At 46.8% G+C, this 13,800-nt stretch overlaps 1 protein-coding gene across 1 annotated transcript in view; it reads right to left on the minus strand.

Annotated features, from left to right (window-relative positions):
• The window catches only part of KIAA1549 (KIAA1549 ortholog), an 86,768-nt gene that overhangs the window by 29,636 nt on the left and 43,332 nt on the right, over nucleotides 1-13,800 (minus strand). The window contains exons 12-15 of the mRNA XM_024764066.1: nucleotides 10,647-10,849; nucleotides 7,804-8,027; nucleotides 6,737-6,890; nucleotides 606-923 (exon numbers count right to left, since the gene is read on the minus strand). Of these exons, the coding sequence (XP_024619834.1) occupies nucleotides 606-923; nucleotides 6,737-6,890; nucleotides 7,804-8,027; nucleotides 10,647-10,849 (899 nt within the window). The remainder of the gene's footprint in view (nucleotides 1-605; nucleotides 924-6,736; nucleotides 6,891-7,803; nucleotides 8,028-10,646; nucleotides 10,850-13,800) is intronic.

Genomic DNA, 13,800 nt, shown 5'->3' on the forward strand with positions numbered 1-13,800 from the left:
AATGTTTCAGTCTGGTCGTTTAATCTGAAATTAGCAAAAAATAATATTTAATGCTACATCCTTGAGTTCTACTTCTTCTCCGTGACTTGAGAAGGTACATTTGAAAGGTCTGACTGAATATGAAAAAAATAAAGGATCACATAGACAGATGAAACACTGAAATGTCAACTCCCAAGACGGAAATCTAGTATTTGAAAATGATTGTGCTTGGCTACTTGTGGACTAGCTGCCTACATCCAGACCCTCACCTCACCTCTTCAGTCCCAGGTGGCCTACACAAAAAAACTTAATGATTCTAGTACATTCTTAACTGTATCTCTTATGGAGACATCAATGAGAATATATTTTGACACATACTCCACCTATATTTCATGATAACGAAGGGAACTCAGGAAGATACCTCCACAAAACACCTGAGTTGCACAAAAGAATGCTTTCAACACTGAGAATTAACCTAGAAGATAATAAAAACTAAGACTCATCATCCAAGCTTTAATTCCAATCAAATCCAACAAGAGTATTGCAGGGATCCTGAAAACAAGGCAGTCAGGCAACAAAGGTCCAACATCTTGCCCATAAGAGAATTCTAGAAGGTCCACACTTACACTGCATGGGTTGTTGGCCGTCTGAGCTGGGCTGTAGAAGGATCCCCACTGGGTGGCTCGTCTCTCTTCCCGGGAAGGGGTGCTGTTCACAGGCAGGCCGGCCGGGACTCCAGGGCCTGCAGCTGCAGTGTTAGGGGGCTGGCTGCTGGGGGCCACGAGGGCAAAAGCATCATCCAGGAGGGAGTGCATGGTCTGCCGCGCCTCCTCGATGGACGGCTGGGGCGGGATGTACTGGGAGGCCGGGAAGGGCAGGCCTGGATACCTCCCCAGCTCAGCTGAAGACGGCGTCTGCACATCTGCTGGGAGGTCGGGATCAGACTACAGTGGGGGAAACAGCAAAGTGAAGAATCAGACACGAGCTTCTGTGGAGACCCAAAAACAAAACTCTAGGACTAAAAAAGAATTTAACAATTTTCACTGACACTGAGGAATGGGTTTACCATAAGAATTTTCCAAATCACAGCTGAGGAATGTGCACTACCTTTCATGGAGGCAAAAAGTTTGAATCAGAAGAAATAAAAAAGTAAAATTATTCAACAGTCATTTGTCCAGCAAAACTCAATCAACTCCCTGAAATGTATCTCAGTACCTGGAAGTGCACATGTTTTCCTGAAAGCCCCTAGCAACCAAAAATGATGTGTCAGAGTCTATATACTAAATTACCTAGTTGACTTTCCCTAGATACAGAAACCCAAAACTAAAGCAGTCTATTGACTATTAACAATAGGAAGAATACACCTATTGTTGTATAGGTGTATTTGCCCCATACACCCGCAGAAGAGTTCAAAGGCACCACGATATTACAACTACGTGTGTATAAACCATTTTAATACCTATTACGACAACTCTTTACAAACAGTAGTGTCAATTATTTGTTCAGAAACTAACTTCTTTTAAATGGCGGTATCCCTGGATAACATGAGTCAACAAGAAAAGTTTAAATTATATTCTATATCCACTGTCAAAGAGGCAGGGACATAAGTAACAATTAAGATTTTTTAAAAATCTTATTTCCTGATACTACCTTCTGAGCCAAATGCTGTCATAATATATACTCGGTAAACTGTAAGAGACAAAACAAGGAACCAATGGAAGAAGAGGCCTTCCTGGTCTCAGTGGTCCCAGAAGCCCAAACATCACAATGACTACAACTGACACACTGAAAAGAGAAGAGGTTCTGCTCGAGGGGCTGGTGACCCCTCGTTGGATCACTCTACATGAGGGCCAAAGGAAGGCATTCCCAGAACTCTTTGGATCAGTGAGTCTCTTACAAAGAAAATCTCTCTTGCAGAGACACGTCCTTCCTCTCAGCCAACTGCCTAAAATGCTTCGTAATGACTATGGTCTGTCCAGCAATGATCCGTTATTATTCACACCAGTGTCAAACACTTAACAGCAGCAGCTGCTTAACTCCAAGCACTCCAAGCAGAAAGAAAACCAGAAAACGTACCAGCAAACCCACCAACAGCTCACGGGCCTGTTGTGCTTAGCCCGCACCAGTCTTTAAAAAATAGATGAGCAATATTTTAAAAATCTGAAAATTTCCTACTAAAACTCAAGAGTTCTGGATTCTCTTGGCAGACCCGGAAGCCCTGGCATCACTGGGCCCTCACCCTTGACAGAAACAAGTGCCATTAGGTAGAGACTGCTCCCCTGAGATGGGCAGGTGCTCTGCCCTTCACAACAGCAAGTGGACGGTCTCACTCCAAGGTACAATACACACTTAGTCCTGTGAGGCTGTTTCCCCGAAACACAATATCCCAGTAAAGTTCTACTAAATGACTTAGTCATCAAGGTAAGGATTCGGGGCCCCAAAGGTCTCTGGTTTATGACGTAGCATTGGCAAGACTCTGTGTTCCTCTCCTTACAAGGTGCAAAAAAACGGCCCCCACTCATGCCCTTCTTCCGTTCTTGGTTTTCTCGAGGAGCAGATGGGGAAGAATGTAGCCAGTAGAAAGCCCCCAACCTAACACTTCATGGAGAAGAGGATAAGCATGTCTGTAAAAACATCCTACTGGTAAGTAAGAGGGTCTCTCCAAAGCCAGAAGCGATGTTCCTGACGGTAGTTCCAGGAGCTGACTGGGTAACCGCACTGCAAGGAAGACAGCGGTGTGGCCACAGCCTAAACCGAGATTCCAAGATGGGGGACAAACCCTACATACACTTGAAGAGAGTCCTTAAGAGCTATAGCCACTACCAGTCTCACCCTCAGTAGTCATAACTTTAAAGAAGGTTTAACTTTTACAGCAAGAGAGACATGTGTGAAGGTGTGAAGTGAGGTCCCCTTGGAGTCTCACTGATCCCATGAATCCTGCCAAGAAGGCAAAGAACTACAGAGCTGTGATGTCAGAGCTTCCTGTTCTCTGGTCTTCTTGCTGCCTCCACACTTCGCAGGCTAGACTATTAGCAACCTGCAGGCCAAGAAGAGGCCTTGTTCATTTTCCTATGTCCCAGCATCCAGCACAGTGTTTCACACGTAGATGGTACTTAATAAGAAATGAATAACTGTGATCTTCAGAAGCTGAGATTTACCCAGGATCCCTGAATTGGAATTTGAATTCCATTCTCTTGAATCCAAGTTTGATGACTTTGTTTTAATTTATTTTACTTATTTTTGGCTGCGTCAGGTCTTCGTTGCTGCGTGCGGGCTTTCTCTAGTTGCGGCGAGCAGGGGCTACTCTTCCTTGTGGTGCACAGGCTTCTCGTTGCGGTGCCTTCTCTTGTTGCGAACCACGGGCTCTAGGCGCGCGGGCTTCAGTAGCTGTGGCTCGCGGGCTCTAGAGCGCAGGTTCAGAAGTTGTGGCACACGGGCTTAGCTGCTCCATGGCACGTGGCATCTTCCCGGACCAGGGCTCGAACCCGTGTCCCCTGCGTTGGCAGGCCGATTCTTAACCACTATGCCACCAGGGAAGCCCCCAAGTTTGATGACTTTGATATTCAACTGGTTTCCTTTGCACAGATACATGTTCACCTATCACTCCTCAGAAATACATGAGAACATTTTTACCTTTAGTCATCAGAGACGATGTATTCTGGTGCCTCTTTGCAATCTTTGGTATTATAAGACAGTCATCATGCGCCATGGTTGGCCCAGGACAAGCTCAGTTCATGCTTGTTGTCCCAGGATAATTAACAGCATCTCCTTTCACTCTCACAAGTGTCTGGCTTGTATAATAAATTATATCAGCATTGACAAACTTCCATAAAGGGCCAGAGAGTAAATAGTTTAGGCTTCGTGAGCCATACAGCTACTTAACTCTGCCACTGTAGCAAGAGCAGCCATAGATAACACAAAAATGATGGGCGTGGCTGTGTTCCAATAAAACTTTATTTACAAAAGCAGACAGCAGGCCGGATTTGCCTGAGGGTCAATGTTTGCTGAGGCTTGAATTATAATGGTAGCCCTAGTTACAAGAAGTCCAGAAATATCTTTCACCTCAGAAGAAGAGAGCTCTCGAGAAGAAGATATTTAGAGGCGAAAGCATATAATTCAAGACAGTTCAAAAACATGTATGCCTAGGGCTTCCCTGGTGGCGCAGTGGTTGAGAGTCCGCCTGCCGATGGAGGGGACATGGGTTCGGGCCCCGGTCCGGGAAGATCCCACGTGCCGCGGAGCGGCTGGGCCCGTGAGCCATGGCCGCTGAGCCTGTGCGTCCGGAGCCTGTGCTCCGCAACGGGAGAGGCCACAACAGTGAGAGGACCGTGTACCACAAAAAAAAAGTATGTCTAGTATAACCTTCAAGATGAAATACTACCTAAGAAAAGGTGAGTTCCCAAAAAGGCATTATCTGTGAAGGTATATGTTTCATCGGACTCACAGACTTAGAAAACAAATTTATGGTTACCAAAGGGGAAAGGTGGGGGGAGGTATAAATTAGGAGGTTGGGATTAACATATACAACAAGGACCTACTGTACAGCACATGGAACTCTACTCCATCTTCTGTAATAACCTATATTGGAAAAAAATCTGAAAAAGAATAGATATATGGGGCTTCCCTGGTGGCGCAGTGGTTGAGAGTCTGCCTACCGATGCAGGGGACACGGGTTCATGCCCCGGTCCGGGAAGATCCCACATGCCACAGTGTGGCTGGGCCCGTGAGCCATGGCCGCTGAGCCTGTGCTCTGCAGCAGGAGAGGCCACAGCGGTGAGGGGCCCGTGTACCACAAAAAAAAAGAACAGATATATGTATAACAGAATCACTTTGCTGTACACCTGAAACTAACACAATATTGTAAATCAACTATACTCCAATATAAAATTAAAAAATAAAAATCATACAATATAAGCATTAAAAAAAGAAAATATATATTTCAGAATTTTTAGGGAAAGAAAGTAAAAAGTCCATCTGAGGAAGAATTTCTTATTAGGGAATGTTTGAAAAATGGAGCCATGTGGGATGAAGCAGCTGACTGAGTTAGTGTTCTCCAGGGAAGGGCTTCTTCCCACCAGCTGAGGGAGGAACGTCTGTGCTTTCTGCTAAGAAAAAAAGCAAGGAGAAAAAGGGTAGTCTGGGCCACCATGAAAGAGGCCTGATTTATGGTCACTGAGAGAGCAAGGGGAGGACAGGTTATTTCCTCACAAAACTCAGTGGCACTGGATGATGGAACTCAGGGCTACTGAAAAAAGAACGTGCGGGACTGCAAAGGCTCTCCTACAGATTTGTCTCAGAGAAGGAGCCCTGGGGCTCTGGAAGCTAAGAGGGAAGAAGAAATGCTCCCCCTTCTTCTGCTCATTGGTGTCACACAACAGGATCTCTGAGATCCCGGATGAAACAAAAACGAAAGCTCCAGGGGACCATCCTGGGGAGTCAAGGGAACAGCCCTCCCCAGATCAAGCCAAACACCACAGACACCCAAACACCTGTCCAAAAACATGGCAGTGGCTCAGGAGCGCCATCTACTGTGAGAACTGCCTGAGGTTCCCCGACCTGAGGAATTCATTCACAGCCTTCAGAAATGATTCATTCATTCTGCTGGGGAGCAAAGCAGCCTAATTTGTAGACATTCCAACCCGCGGGAATCACACCAGTCCTCATGAGCCAGTTACGAAGGGATGGTCAGTCTCAGGGCACCAGAAACACAGTAAGTTCCAAAGGAAAAGCCTGGTTCTTTCAGATGATTATGACTCAATTATATTTAGCCCCAATGTCAGGATGGTATTCGGCACATATGTGTAATTATGTTTAGTGTCTCTCAGTGTTAGTTATTTGTGTAATCTGAGAGATAAAATATAAAACTCAAATAAGAAATCACTGGTTACATAAGCTCTGAGTGATCACGTACATCACAAACTCCTTCTCCAAGAATGTGTTTTTGCTAATTTCTCTCTAAAAAGGATGGGTCTGTAACTTTGTCTCCAGAAGGAGAAAGGTGGTCTTGTGCAACGAGAAAGGGCTTCACCCTGGCACAGGGCTACAGACGTGCACTGTGTGTCCCGGTGCTGCCAGACACACTGGGAACGTGGGGCTTCTGCTCTGTCTTGGGGTGTCTTTGTGTCTGTATTTCTCACGGCCCCTTGGGGAGGCTGGCCCTTTCTTCCCTGCTCAGTGGGGTCTGTATGTGTCTTAATGCCGTCAACATCTGCTTTAACACTACAAGCAACTCTGTGCCCCTTTCCTTTGGAAAAAATTGTTTAACTCCCTATTTCTTAATTTCCATTAAGCTCTTTCTTCCTTTAAAACTAGATATATATATTAGCAAATGTAATATCCTCTTAGCACTCCAAGAACAGAAGATGGGACAAAACCCTAAATGTCTCTCCTACCACCATGAAACCCAAACAACTCTCTGATGAAGGGAAGAAAAAAGAAACTTTCTGGACGCTTCTCTCTGTTTTCCAATTAACCTCGAGAAGTTGCCATTCTGAAGCCTGAGAGGACAGGGTTTGCTTAATAGGAAGTAAAAACACTGAGTGTGTTTCCAGAGGGCTCCCCCAGCAGCCCCTTGTTGTCTATGACTCGAGTCTTTCTTCAAAGGAAGTGCCCACCCCTTCCCCACCCTACATGCCTCACAACCTAGCTGGCCCTGGAGCATCCCCTACTGGGCATCAGCGTCACCCAGGGCAGCAGCCGTCACTGCTCATTCTTCTCTCCCTAAGAGCGACCAGAAGCAAGCCTCAACATTACGCACCGGGCAACCAATATAGGCAGAGTTGTGGACACCAGGGGGCCGTTTGTAAGTGCCGTCGCTGTCTGTGGTGATAAGTCTGTCCTTCTCAGCATCTCCAGGGCAGCCATTGACCTGATGTTTCCGGCGTGGTTTAGGAGAACGTTTTATCCTGGAGCTGCCAGGAGTAAAGAGAGTTTATCTTCATAGGAAATAACCTTCCGGCCATGGGCTCATCAACTAAACGCCAAGTATTTTCTGCACACCTAGGACCTGCTAGCCACTGTAGTAAACACCCCACAGGATGTAAACAATGTGTAAGACACAGTCTCTGCTCTAAGAAAGCTCACAGTCCACCGGGGCAGACTATACTAAACACACGGAACAAGAGAGCATAATATCACCGCTGGCTACCTGTGGCCTGATCTAGGTCTTGAAATATGAGTAGGATCTGCGGATGGGCAGGGAAGTGGGGCAAGTGTGAGGTGCAGGCAGGACCGTGTGGAGGGCCAGAAACAGGAATGTAAATGAAAGTTTGGGAGGCGATGATGCCACTGCCTAGGGGGCGGCAGTTCCTCTGTGCTGCTGGGCGGAGGGGGGAGCAGCTGGGTGAAAGGCAATGCCCTGCTAGGTACAGGAGCCCAGGGTCCACCCGGCAGGCAGCCCAAGCCAGCACAGGTGTGAGCAGAGCAAGACACAAACGAGAGCTGATCTTACAGAAAATGCCTCTGCATTAGGGAGCAAGGGCCTGGGAGACCAAGAGACCGAGACTCTGAGAGTGGCTGTGCGTCCGGCCGAACTGGTGACCAAGCACGGGAGGTGGAGATGCTGGGGGTGAGAGTTGAAGAAGAGAAGCAGGGAGAGGGAGCCCTGGAGCCCTCTGAGAAGGAAGGCGCCACCTTTTCAGAAGTCTGAATTCCAGGAGACACGAAACCCAGGGAGGTGCTCCGGGGCCACTGGGGTGGAATGAATGCAGCCTTCACCACAGGTGACCTCCAGGCGGGATGGCAGCCTCCCAGCCTGAAGTCGCTTGCAGAGACTTCTCCCCGCCCCCTCCACGGCCGAGCCCTGCAGCCCGGCTCGGGGCCCACCTCTTCCTGGGCTCTATGAACACAGAGGGCACACTGGCCGTGGGGTCCAGGATCTTGTCGATCTGCATCTGCGCCCTGCGGTACACGCGGTGCCGCTCCCGCGTGTCTCCCGACGACAGCTCGTCTAGCACCGGGAACTCGTAGTGCCCGCGGCGCTTGGCGCGGAGCCGGATCTTGTTCCGATGGTGCTCGATCTCCGACTTGTGCCGCAGCGCTGTCTGGATCTGGGAAACGAGACAGACGGAACATTCTGACGGTCTCTGGGACCACGCAGAGAAAGCAGCTGGGAGGCCTTCCTGCGACTCTCTTCCCCCCGCCCCCGGCTGTCCTAGGCTCCCACGAGGCCCCAAAGGGGTGACAGGGACAGGCACACCCACACGGGGCATGGGGAAGCTCCATCATCCGGAGCTGTATCCCCACACTCCACGTGGTGGGGGGGATGCGGGAAGCCGTGGTGTCGGCCCCCAAACAGGGCAAAAGAACTCAAACCCGGGAAAGAGGCCAGTGGCAACTCTGAAGATACTGAGAGACAGTGACAACTATATGTCATACGACCCGAGAAAAGAGAAAATATTTTCCATACCCAATAATATCACTACTTTAGAGATTTTTAAATTAAGACAGAGTGAAAGAAGATATTTGCATTACACAATAAAATACCCATTTACTAATGATGTTTAGTGTTACCAAAACAAGCCCCCAGCCACGAGACACCCCTCCTCAAAGAGGAAAATCGACACGTATGGAAACACATCCTCGCTGGCTACAAGGGGCCTGAACTAGGTCTCCAAGAGCTGGCTGGTTCTGAAGCAGGGGAGGGAGGGAAGTAGGCACAGGGTGTGCAGGGCAGGCACCAAGGTGCTAAGGGCCAGAAGCAGGAATGCAGATGCACGTCTGGGGGAATGAGGCCACAGCTCCGGGAGCGGCAGGTCGGCTGAGCTATCAGGGAGAGCAGACGGGGAATGCTTTCCTTCATGGAGGTGCATCCCCTTGTTTTCTAAGCCCTTAGCCCAGCTTCAGAGGACTTAACAGCAAGCGAGATGGAGACAGAGGGAAAAAGGGAAAACAAACTAGGCATCCGACTAGGAGAAGAGAGCAGGAGCAACGTCTAAGACAAGGTGGGACGCTCCCGGCCTCGCCACAGTGGACAAGGAGCCACACACTCCTTGCGGCTGCTTGAGGGAGGGCCAGGTGGATGAGATGCTTGACAACTTCCCAGCAGGATGACTCTTACTCTATCAGGATCTAACTGTTCTTTAAAATATATGAGGTCCCCACAGGAAGACCAAGACATGCTAGGAATCTGCACCAGAACCTCCTAAAAAGAAACCATTTCCACTGACATGTATGGAGCCTACCGGTAGGTGCACCAGTACTGATAATGCTCTTGGTCTTAAGTTGGGTTTTCATTTACGCTCTATAATCAATATATATGTTTCCTATACCATATGCATGCATCAAATACATTTTAAAGATAGTAAAAGAAAAAAGTGGCGATGAGTGCTATCCACTTGTGAGGGCTGGTGAGCTTATTCTCTTCTGTTTTTGGCCACATGGAGAATGCACTCCAGGGTGCTTACTCATGGCCATCTGAGGCACATGCAACACAGGACTGATGGGGTCATAGGTCTAGGCTAGGACCGGGGTCATGCAGGGTCAGGGCTCCTGAGCATCAGTGAGAAGGGGCAGCATGTGTCACCTTGAACCCATGACGCACGTTCTTCTGGTCATGTCCTTGGCAAGGAGCCAATGAGGTGTGGGGAGGAGAATGTGTAAGAACTCTTGCTAAGACTTCTGTAAGAGGATCCACTTTAAGGATTGAATTGCATCAATTATTAGTTCACCTGGCAGAACTCACAACAGCAGCAGGTATTTCTTAGAGGCAAGAAACTGACAGTCATGATGCTACCGTGTGTGCGACCCTAAACAGCATTCGTTCCACTCATGGTCCAGACCAGGTCAAACTCCTCAAGTTCAAGCTAACAGTGATGTGACCTGGCCTTCGGGTTCCCCAAATCTTAGGAGGAAAGCAGATCTAACTCACTGTTTCAGGAGTCACTGGAAATACAGTTTCTTCCCAAGACTTACCTAGACGTTTGGGGCCAGAGCAGATCTATCAGGGATCACAGAGTCTACTGTGGTCCCAAGACTACCCCACATTCAACGATTCACTAGGAGAACTCTCAGGACTCAGAATGTAAGTCCAATTTATTACAGCAAAAGGACACAAAGCAAAACCAGGACAGAGGAATGGCACACAGGGTGAGGTCTGGAGGAAACCAGGCACAGCTCCCGAGAGTCCTTTCCCAGAAAAGTCACGCAGGATGTGAACTCCTCCAGCAATGAGTTGTGACAACACATGTGACACGTCTACCAGGGAAGCTCATTAGAGACTCAATGCCCAGGATGTTTACTGGAGGCCGGTCACATAGGCACCCTCTGCCTAGCATGTACCAAAATTCCAGACTCCCAGAAGAAAGAGTTGCTCAGCAAAAATCATGTTGCTTGTACAAACAGTTTAGGCACAGCGAGCCACTCCATTCTGGGAATGGTGGGAATCTTTCCAAGATCCAAATCCCCAAACCCCAGCCACGGGCTAAGGCAGACTTTCTCAGGATAGCCACCCCCGGTCTTTAATCTGCACATCCACCAGTGTGCCTACTAGTGTCCTTGAATGGTATATGATCTAAAAACACTGAGTATCAGATTTTAAATTAAGAACATCTGTGAGCAGCTCATATCTTTAGCTCATATTTTTGACACTAACTTCATTTTTAAGCAGTGACCAAATGAGAATCTAAGGGTTTTTTTTTATTAATGTACTTTTTCATAAAACCAAATACCTCTTTGTTAATTTTGTTGGTTTCGGCCACTCGGTCGGCCAGGATGGGGTGTGGAACGGGAGGTGCCGGGATGGGCTGCATGGCGATCAGCTGAATCTTATTGGGGACCCGCCGACTGGCCTCCGAGGAGCGGGAGATCCTGTCCACATGCTCAAAGATGGAGGCTGACGAATGCTGCTCATTCCCCGAGCTGGGTGCTGCCCCTGGAACAGAAGGAAAAGCAAAATTAAGAAATAAAGTCATTGTAAAGAAAGAACAAATCATCACAATTAGGGATTTCTTAAAGAATCGTCAGATGGGCCCCTGACCAAAAACACATCCCCAACTCCATGGCAGAGTACTTGAAATGTCACCATTCGAGCTTAAATTGTCTGGGATAACTAGTGTCTCCTTCAGTCTCATTAAAAATTACAAATATCCGTAGGCAAGATATGAAAATCACTACGACATTTTGTGCCCCAAGTGGCCCTGTTTTGTCTAAAGGTGTTTCAAAGTCTTCAGTAAGACAGGGTAAAGGACAGGAGAAGCCTGACGTGGGTAGGCCAGTAGCAATTTACAGAACTTGGAGGACAACACTTATGGCAGCTCTGAATGTCCATGCTCATTTGAAGTGATATAAATTTAGTTGCAAGGTAATTACACTGTTGAGATAAGAAAAGACCAGGGGATTGTGGACCTGCTGGCAAGTACTGGTGAATGATTAAGGCTTCGGGCTTCTCAGTTCTGATGAAGAAAGAAAATGAAGAGTCAGGAGAAGAAAAAGCCGCTGCCTGCATGGAATTAGTTCCCACTTTAAAAACAGATGAAGAGGGGCTTCCCTGGTGGCGCAGTGGTTGAGTCCGCCTGCCAATGCAGGGGACACGGGTTCGTGCCCCGGTCCGGGACCGCGGAGCGGCTAGGCCCGTGAGCCATGGCCGCTGAGCCTGCGCGTCCGGAGCCTGTGCTCCGCAACGGGAGAGGCCACAACAGTGAGAGGCCCACGTACCACAAAAAAAAAACAAACAAAAAAACAGATGAAGAGAACACTGAAAAATGGTTAAAAGGGTAATTATTTTAAGTAACCAGAACTGCAAAAAAGAAAAATATTTAAATGTATAGAAAAAAAGACAGAAAAACACTTTAACAGAGACTGGATCTTGGTATAATGAGTAATGTTCTCCAATATCTTGTATTTTCTGTAACGTGGATTTTCTCTAGTCAGTATTACTTTTATAATAGAAATAATTCAAATAAACTTTAATTTTAAAAAGGCAAAGAGGGTCTTCCCTGGTGGTGTAGTGGTTGGGATTCCGCCTGCCAGTGCAGGGGACACGGGTTCGAGCCCTAGTCGGGGAAGATCCCACATGCCGCGGAGCAACTAGGCCCGTGCGCCACAACTACTGAGCCCACGTGCCACAACTACTGAGCCCGCATGCCCCAATTACCGAAGCCAACACGCCTAGAGCCCATGCTCCGCAACAAGAAGCCACTGCAATGTGAAGCCCACGCACCACAATGAAGAGTAGCCCCCACTCACTGCAACTAAAGAAAGCCCGCATGCAGCAACGAAGACCTAATGAAGCCAAAAATAAAATTAAAAAAAAAAAAGTTTTTTAAAGGCAAAGAAAGAGATGAAGAGGGGCTGAATGGATGGAAAGAACTCTCCAGTTAGACACACTAAGATCCCACATGCCCTCCCTCTAAGCCACAGGTCACCTCTAGACACTCTGGACACTGCTTCAAAATAAATGGCCAACAGGCCAAGAGAAGGAGTGAAGGCATGCCAAAACTATTTTTAAACAAAAGCCTAAGTTTTGAAACCTCAAGCATAAGTGAAAAATATACAGGTTTCCCCTCAACACTAAAAAAAGTGTTGAGCAAGAGGGCAGACAACAGAAGCAAGAACTACAATCCTGCAGCCTGTGGAAAAAAAACCACATTCACAGAAAGACAAACAAGATGAAAAGGCAGAGGGCTATGTACCAGACGAAGGAAAAAGATAAAACCCCAGAAAAACAACTCAATGACATGGATATAGGCAACTTTCCAGAAAAAGAATTCAGAATAATGATAGTGAAGATGATCCAGGACCTCGGAAAAAGAATGGAGGCAAAGATCGAAAAGATGCAAGAAATGTTTAACCAAGACCCAGAAGAATTAAAGAACAAACAAACAGAGATGAACAATGCAATAACTGAAATGAAAACCACACTAGAAGGAATCAATAGCAGAAAAACTGAGGCAGAAGAACGGATAAGTGACCTGGAAGACAGAATGGTGGAATTCACTGCTGCAGAACAGAATAAAGAAAAAAGAATGAAAAGAAATGAAGACAGCCTAAGAGACCTCTGGGACAACATTAAACGCAACAACATTCGCATTATAGGGGTCCCGGAAGGAGAAGACAGAGAGAAAGGATCAGAGAAAATATGTGAAGAGATTGTAGTCAAAAACTTCCCTAACACGGGAAAGGAAATAGCCACCCAAGTCCGGGAAGTGCAGAGAGTCCCATACAGGATAAACCCATGGAGAAACACGCCAAGACACACAGTAATCAAATCGGTAAAAATTAAAGACAAAGAAAAATTATTAAAAGCAGCAAGGGAAGAACGACAAATAACATACAAGGGAACTTCCATAAGGTTAACAGCTGATTTCTCAGCAGAAACTCTACAAGCCAGAAGGAAGTAGCATGATATACTTAAAGTGATGAAAGGAAAGAACTTACAACCAAGATTACTCGACCTGGCAAGGATCTCAATCAGATTCAATGGAGAAATCAAAAGCTTTACAGACAAGCAAAAGCTAAGAGAATTCAGCACCACCAAACCGGCTCTACAACAAATGCTAAAGGAACTTCTCTAAGTGGGAAACACAAGAGAAGAAAAGGACCTACAAAAACAAACCCAAAACAATTAAGAAAATGGGAATAGGAACATACATATCGATAATTACCTTAAACTTGAATGGATTAAATGCTCCAACCAAAAGATACAGGCTTGCTGAATAATATAAAAACAACACCCATATATATGCTGTCTACAAGAGACCCACTTCAGACCTAGGGACACATACAGACTGAAAGTGAGGGGATGGAAAAAGATATTCCATGCAAATGGAAATCAAAAGGAAGCTACGGTAGCAATACTCATATCAGATAAAATAGACTTTAAAA

Source organism: Neophocaena asiaeorientalis, unplaced genomic scaffold, assembly GCF_003031525.2.
Source record: "Neophocaena asiaeorientalis asiaeorientalis breed wild unplaced genomic scaffold, Neophocaena_asiaeorientalis_V1.1 scaffold745, whole genome shotgun sequence".
Taxonomy (NCBI): domain Eukaryota; kingdom Metazoa; phylum Chordata; class Mammalia; order Artiodactyla; family Phocoenidae; genus Neophocaena; species Neophocaena asiaeorientalis.